At 40.0% G+C, this 7,580-nt stretch overlaps 2 protein-coding genes across 2 annotated transcripts; both read left to right on the plus strand.

The window, feature by feature from the left end:
• The first annotated feature begins 1,721 nt into the window (after positions 1–1,721).
• Positions 1,722–3,401, plus strand: LOC121543097 (1-phosphatidylinositol phosphodiesterase). Its single transcript, XM_045226604.1, is given in 2 exon segments — positions 1,722–1,803; positions 2,269–3,401. Coding segments are annotated over 2 exon segments (927 nt in total). The 5' UTR covers positions 1,722–1,723; the 3' UTR covers positions 3,116–3,401.
• A 93-nt stretch (positions 3,402–3,494) lies between these two features.
• Positions 3,495–6,946, plus strand: LOC121543098 (membrane-spanning 4-domains subfamily A member 4A-like). Its single transcript, XM_045226605.1, has 7 exons — positions 3,495–3,594; positions 4,758–4,956; positions 5,110–5,217; positions 5,514–5,570; positions 5,764–5,988; positions 6,234–6,356; positions 6,500–6,946. The coding sequence occupies exons 2-7, from the start codon at positions 4,783–4,785 to the stop codon at positions 6,563–6,565; spliced, it is 753 nt and encodes a 250-aa protein (XP_045082540.1). The 5' UTR covers positions 3,495–3,594; positions 4,758–4,782; the 3' UTR covers positions 6,566–6,946.
• Positions 6,947–7,580: the final 634 nt, after the last annotated feature.

Consider the following 7,580-nt stretch of genomic DNA (forward strand, 5'->3'; position numbering starts at 1 on the left):
GAGACAAACACGTTCCCGACCACCTTGTGTTGGTAATCTTTCAGTTCTGCCAAACAAATAGTAAAATGCTGTAAATACAAAGTAGAAATACATTTCCCAAATACTTGAAACATACTTGATTTTTACAGTCCTACAGAACAGTCCACAGGCAATACTGTACTACTGTACTCATTGAGTACTGTATTGATATGAAGTACTGCAATTTTCTAGTGAGAGTAGATTTCTTACCTATTCTCATTTCGGAATGTCCGGATGATGGATGCTATAGTGTACCTGCTCAAATTTGGCTGTACTCTTTGCCCAGCCTCCCTCATTGTTAGACCATGGTTGACCACATGATCAACCAAAGTGGCTCGGATCTCATCAGAGATTACGGTCCTTGGCCTTCCTCGTCCTCGTCCTCGTCCTCGTCCTCGTCCTCTTACTCTCACTCTCACTCTCACTCTCACTCTTACTCTCACTCTCACTCTCACTCTCACTCCTCTGGCTCTGCCTCTGTTTCCAATGTTGGCATCCATTGCTCCAAAACAGAAGAGCTCACCTGTTGCCCTTTTATGCTAAAGCTCTGATTGCTAATTGTAAAACTGTGTGACGGGTGTTTGCCCATGTGATGAGTCAGTGTGCATATTTGAATGGCAGTGTGTTCATTGTGAAAACAAGAGATTTTCTGCATGACAATTGTGCCAAATGCAAAGATTTGTGTGTAGTGTTTTGAAAAAAGTGTGTTGTAGAACTGCAATTTGAGTGTAAAGCAGGAATTGTGCTTGTAGTTTAGCAGAATTGGTTCAGGGGGTTGGTGCATGAGTTACATGTTGTGGTCATTGTGTCTCAAGTACCAGTATTTGTGTGTAAACAATTGAGAAAAACTGTAATCAATCAAGTACAAGGGTGGAGCGAAAGCCAGCAGACACTCCGTGCTCCATGGAATTAGTTTGACACGTGATCTAAACTGTTGTGAAATATATTTTCCATAACCAAAAACATTGTAGCCTAAAAGATGCACACACAAATCTTAAAACCGGGAGCCATAGCGCACATAAAACAGTTCTACCGCTTCTTAGTATGAAAAAGTATGAAAATGTATGCACTCACTCTGGATAAGAGCGTCTGCTAAATGACTAAAATATAAAATGTCTTAGACTTGTTTTCAATGAGAATGACAGTAACATGTGACATATTGCAGCTTTAAGCGAAAAGGTACATTTTGTATGAACTACATCCTCAGGCACTGACTTTTATCCGCAACAAGTATGTTTGGTGGAAACACCACTGGTGGGAAAATGGGCATATTTTTCTTTATGCAGATTTTAGAATATTCGCATGAAAATCTGAATACAATTGGGTGGAAACCTAGCTAATGACATCCTTAATGAGGCTAGTCTCACATTGGTGACTGCAGATCAAGGCTGAGAAGTGTGCTTAACCTTTCTCAAAGACAATGAAAACGGTAGGTAAACACTAGGAGACCACGCCTATCCTTTATCAGTATGCTATAATTCATTGGCCAATCTGCAGAGGTCATACCACCAGAACTTGTGTGAAACTCCTTGGGCCAGAGCTGTATGTGAGTATCCCAATCTTTAGCCATATGAAACATTTTATTTCAGTCTTGGTATAGGAAAGCCATTTAGAAAAGGTAGGCTATATGGAAAATCAGGAGTAGGATTTTTGGATTTGCATTATTATGTTATTCATGTTCCAATTTTTTTTGGCAGGTTGTTGCATGTTTTTCTCCTTTAACGTGACCATGAGGACAACTGAGAAAGGTCTGTTTTGCCACCTCTACATGTTACTGCTTTTTGTGTAAGTATGGCTACAGGTATTTCAAATAAGTTCCCATTAATTCCAGAATATATATTTTAGGGGTTTACATTGTCCACTCTAAATTGAACCTACCATTTCTTCCTTTAGTTTAAAAAATAGTTTATGAAAAGTGAGCAAAATGTTGTGAGTCAGTTCATGTTTTTGTGGTATATCATACATATGGCTTTGGTGCAATTACTTGTAATTCACAGGGATACACAGATATTTAAGAAAAAGTAAGCATAGTATATATATACATATATATATATATTAGTATTTTAAATCAAGGTTTCTTTATTTGGCTTTTCAATATTTTACAGACGCTCATGCCCCCCCCAATCCCATGCTCCATTGACTGATTATTTTCTCCCATCTGTGTATGATATCTGTTGAAACAGCATGGTACCTGAGTAAAGCCTCTCTTCAACATTGCAGTCAATCCTTTGTTGTATGATTTACTTTTAGAGGTTTTTGCCAAGGAAAGGACCTCTTCTTCAATGACAATAAAGGACTCCTACTCCCAGAATCCTACAAGATTGGCTGGATGGAGGACATTGATGACAACAAGTTAATCTCTGACATCACCATCCCTGGTACCCATGACACCATGGCTCTCTATTGAGGCCCAGCGGCAGAGTGTCAGGCCTGGGATTTGGGGGATCAGCTGAGGGCCGGCATACGCTATCTGGACCTCAGGATATTTGCCTTTGAAAACAAACTCTATATCATGCACTGGGTTGTCTACCAACACAAGTCGTTCAATGAGGTCCTTGACACGATCAGAGCATTTCTGTCCGAATTCAGAAGTGAGGCGGTTCTCATTAGAGTAAAGCCTGATTTGTTTGATAAAGAGAATGTTGAGGAGCTGGTTGGAAAAATGATTAGTGATGATAAAGATGTATGGGTGAAATCTGACATGCCAACTATGGCTGAGGCAAGAGGAAAGGTGATATTTATACAGAAATCCAGCTTTAAGATGGGCATTCCTCTCTTGGATACAGACAGCAAGGGTGACTATGAAGTTACTCATATTGCAGACAAGGAGAACAAAATTGTGAAACACTTGACACAAGCTTCAGGCGATTGTGGTGTTGATGATATAGTTCTGAGCTACTCCAGTGGCACTGGCATTGGCACACTGTTGGGCATGTTTCCAACTCCCAAGAAGGTGGCTGAAAAGATTAACCCCTGGCTCGATCAGTATCTGAGACAGTTCTCCAGTGACCACACCAGGGCATGTTTCGGGGTGATTGCCATGGACTTTCCTGGTATCGACCTCATTCAAACAGTCATTAAGTTCAATGATTGGTGAAGTGTTCACCCATGGAAGTCATAATTATATTGCTTTCTGAAATAAATGTTAGTTGACAGCATTAGATTAAGTCAAGCAACAACACATGACATATACTATACTTGATTGTGCTCATATTGAAAAGGAGTGAGATAGAAGAGTAAAGACTAAAGTAAAGACTTTAGTGATTGTAACGTGATATTGGCATGCACTCTTAAACAACAATAATGAAGACTTGGCACTGTAACGTCTTTGTTCTTCAGTTTGTCAGGAAATGACAGGAATCCATTATATGTTTATTATTCAGTGAGGGAAGGGTTAACCTCTCAGGTCCTCTTTAAACTGAGAAGGAGGTACTGCTGGGATCTAGCTGAAACTGGCTGAGCCCTCCCTACCAGCTACTTCCTTGTAAGGAAACCAAACTGCGCAACAAGCAGACTGGTCTGCCACTGTGATTACACAGGACCTGTAGAGGTGTCCATCTCAATTGCCAGGAACGGGTGAGTTCACTTTCTCTAAAATATGTGTTTGTTGTTGAAGAATACGTTTTGAGTGAATTTAAATGGGTGTGTAGTTGTTTCATGCTCTCAAAAAGAAATGATGTAATCAAATGTAATTACAAAATAGTAAATAAATAGATTATACGGAACAATTCATACTGCAAATTGAAGTTCAACAGTTATAAAATCTATGCAAACATTTGTCATGGTTTGTTTACATTCTCTCGTGAGTCAGGGGGAAGAATTTGAGTGTTTCGGGAACACCCAATGGTTGAGTTCGTTTTGCATGGCTGGGTGCCCCTGGTGGGCAGACTTTGCTTATTTTAGACTATTCCATTGGTCCTTAAGTGAAATCTCCACTCACCCGGGGCACCGAGCCACGCAAAACAAACTCCACCACTGACAGAGGGATGTGTAACTCCTGGATAGTACTTTATTTCACAGTACTGTTTAAGCTGCTTTACTAGGACATTATATGGTATGGTTACTTTCTGCTGCCAACTAAAAATAATGAAACACTATTTGTAAATACATGTAGCCTACTTGGTACAAAATGGGTGGAGAGCTTTCTAATGCAAAATGGCTGCCATTGATGGCATCACCCAGGTGAGTGCTACACATTGTAAGTGGATGATGTGAGTTTCCCCCATATATATCTAAGTAAACAATCGGTTGCCTAAATTCTTTACCCTAAGGTGCTGCTGTACTGAATTAATTGAATGCATAAGTTAATTGAGCAACATGGTCATACAATTGCTGTTTCAAGTCATTTCCCAGAAGAGGGGGTTTTATGTTGTGCACTTCCTGCTCAGATGTAGCTCTACACCCACTCATCACCACACAATCTCCTATCAGCTTTCAATGAGGCAAGATATTACCACAATGAGGGATGGAACCTGTTTGTCACTATAACCCAATAAACACCGTAGCAGTGACAGTAAGAGTGCCCTTATTTAGGGCAGATTCAGAGTGTGCTGTACAATGCAATAAATCCTCTAACGAAATGCATAGTTGGTCCTTTAAAAAAATTGTATCCTACAGATACAACACAGACATTATCAGATATTATTGGGATGAATGTGCACCTTTTAACATCATGACTTATAAGGCAACACAGTTATTTTAACGTTAAGATTATTGTTCTACCTTCCGTTTTATCTTAGAGCTGTGTAACCAAGAGTGACCAGCATGTCAGTGACTGTGACCAAAGGCGAAGGGGTGACTGTGTTCACCGTGAACTCTAAAGAAGGAAGCAGTTGGCCCCTGCTGTGTCAAATACTTGGGACCCTGTGCTACAGCCCAGCATGCTCTGTGTCCCAGGGATTGAGGAGGCTCCAAGCAAGTTCCCAGTCAGCTCTGGGGGTGGGTGAACTAAAATAACACACAGACCAGATGTGCGCACACACACCACAACATACATGTCTATCATCAGTATTGTCTATCATCACTGGGTCACACAATTGTCATCGGAAGTGAGAGAGATTTATCGAAATTTATTATTTTCTTCTTTCACAGATTATACAGATCATGGTGGGAGTACTCAACATTGGCTTGGGAGTGATCCTTATTGATTATTCTAGCCTACTGCGATGGAATGGGACTCCTTTTTGGCTTGGTGGTGTGGTAAGCTTACTTTATTTTGTTATCTTTTACCATGTTATCATGTTTAGTATGAAAGCACATGATTTCACTTGGAGTTATAACCACAGTAAACAAAGGAAACATATAAGTAACTTTATTTATTTTTTAATTTCGGCCTGCCTACCCACACTTAAGTAGTCTTTCTTATAAAATGAAGGGTTAAAGTCAAATGTCTGTGTATTTTCTTGCGAAATGTTTGTTAATTATCAGGACAAATAATGTGTCGATTGTGTAGGTTGTGTGTATTTGATTTTGATATTTGTGTGCACTCTCCTCAGTTTATAGCAGTTGGCATCATGTGTATCTTGGCTGAGAAGTTCCCCAGTCCCTGCTTGGTGAGTTGTTCACTGATGCACATACCTTAACTGTTTCCTGTCATTCCTTAGCCTCATTCCCTTCCTTCATTGAACAATCATTCAATCTGATCCAGTTGCATTATAATCATCAACTGAATATCTGAGACAACTGGTACTCAGTGGTTTACTCAATTGAGTCAAACTGGTTTTGTATTCCCTGATTGTGTTTTAGGTGGGCATCAATGTGTTAATGAATCTGTCAGGTGCTGCTCTGGCCATTGCTGGAATTGTGCTGTATGCTGTAGACCTAGCAAACGACCATTTCTGGTGGACTTGCAATGAGGACAACTACAACTGGCGAGATGACTACTATGGCGGCCGGGTGACAAAACCACCCAATGATCAGCAGAGGGATAGACTCTTGGAAAAATGCAAAGATGCCAAGCAGATTGCACAGGTGAGTGCTTTTGAATGACGTTTTTTGATTAGATGGTTAGATGGCTCAAACTGCTAAATGTATTAATGAACATGTGTGTCCTTAAACGGCGCTAGTGGGTACCATGTTTAAAGCACACTCTAATAGCTGGGATGCCAGTCTTTCTGTATTTTCCAGTGTTCACCAACACGGCTATCTTGCTAAACAATCCAGTCAACTGTCAATATGTTCAAATCCTCCTCCATGTGTTTCCGTTCTACCATTAGATGTTGATGAATGCCTTGGACATCGTGCTCATCGTCCTTGCAGTCCTTCAGCTTTGTGTTACCATCAGCTCTGCTGTCTTGGGTCTCAAGGCTTTGTGCAAGAATGGAAAGGAGGGAAAACAGGTATGAACAGAGATCCCTTGAACAGAGCGAATACAACGGCCATACAAATGGAAGTAGAATACGGATTTGTAGATACACACAACCAAGGTAATGTTTGTTGTGTCCTGCCAAGTAATGTGTAACCTTGCACTGATATGTTGCAGAACATCCAGGACCTGGAGCAGTACAAGCCTCTGCTGGAGGAGGTCACCACTAACCCTGCAGCTTAAAGACAGCACTGATCTGATATACTTTATTGTCTCAGAGGGGAAATTTGTCATGGACGATTAAAGAGTGCTGCTGCTTCTGTTTTGTTATATACACACAGTATGTAGTACATGTAGTTCACTTACTTAATTTACTGTAAAGCCTACTGTGACTTGCTTTGTTTAAATGATAACTGACACTGATTGTATGTCTTCATGCAGTTTTAGTCATGTTTTTTGTATTTGTAATTTTTTCAAAACTGGACAGTTATAAAGTGGAATATATCAAGTTAATTACTGAATTGACTGTTGTATATTATTTTGTTGTTGTTGAGTATTTCAATATTTTCTTACCTTATCTTTTATTCTGTTCCCCCCCAAAAATAAACAAACTGTCTTAGCTCACCCGTTTCAAAATCGTTTTACTTTACTTTGCCATCAGGTGGCAGTCATTCCCTTACAAACCTACACCATTGGTTGCTCATAGGTTTTCTTGGAGGTAACTGCCAAAATAAAGGGAAACACCAACATCAAGTGTCTTAAGGTCTAAGCCCCTAGGTTGCAATAGCTACTAAGCTAACATATGGAATTGTTTTAAGATGGTCATAAAATTGATAATTTAGCCATTTGATTTGGAATTTTAGGACCCCTGTAGGGATATAAAATATATATATATATTTGATGAAACATTGAATTTGGCCTTTACTGCTATAACCCATAGAAACACATTGATTAACACATTTGTGTATGGCAAAACAGACAGTCCAAAAATAAATCATAAGAAATAAGGTTTTGAAGTGTCTGTCCTATACACTGCCGTAACACAGTTTCTCTGGACCCCCGCAAGGTTGGAGTGGGCCCCCCACTGCCTAAAATAAAGAAACCTAGAATGCGTCAGCCAGAGAGCCACTCATAAAGTTTAGACTACCAACCACTGTCCATGGTTTTGAAATTGGGACATATTTATGCGGCTGCCTATCGAATCGATGATAGGCTTTCTGTGGTTCCAGGGCATGTAGCCTACAGCTTTGCTTTAGCT

The sequence above is a fragment of the Coregonus clupeaformis genome, chromosome 17 (genome assembly GCF_020615455.1).
Source record: "Coregonus clupeaformis isolate EN_2021a chromosome 17, ASM2061545v1, whole genome shotgun sequence".
Taxonomy (NCBI): Eukaryota; Metazoa; Chordata; class Actinopteri; order Salmoniformes; family Salmonidae; genus Coregonus; species Coregonus clupeaformis.

Excerpts from the sequence above, each read along its gene's own strand:
- LOC121543098 (XM_045226605.1), top strand. The coding sequence starts at position 4,783 with ATGTCAGTGACTGTGACCAAAGGCGAAGGGGTGACTGTGTTCACCGTG. Across the intron at positions 5,218-5,513 it reads CTTTTTGGCTTGGTGGTGTG|TTTATAGCAGTTGGCATCAT; the intron begins GTAAGCTTACTT and ends CACTCTCCTCAG. Across the intron at positions 5,989-6,233 it reads ATGCCAAGCAGATTGCACAG|ATGTTGATGAATGCCTTGGA; the intron begins GTGAGTGCTTTT and ends TTCTACCATTAG.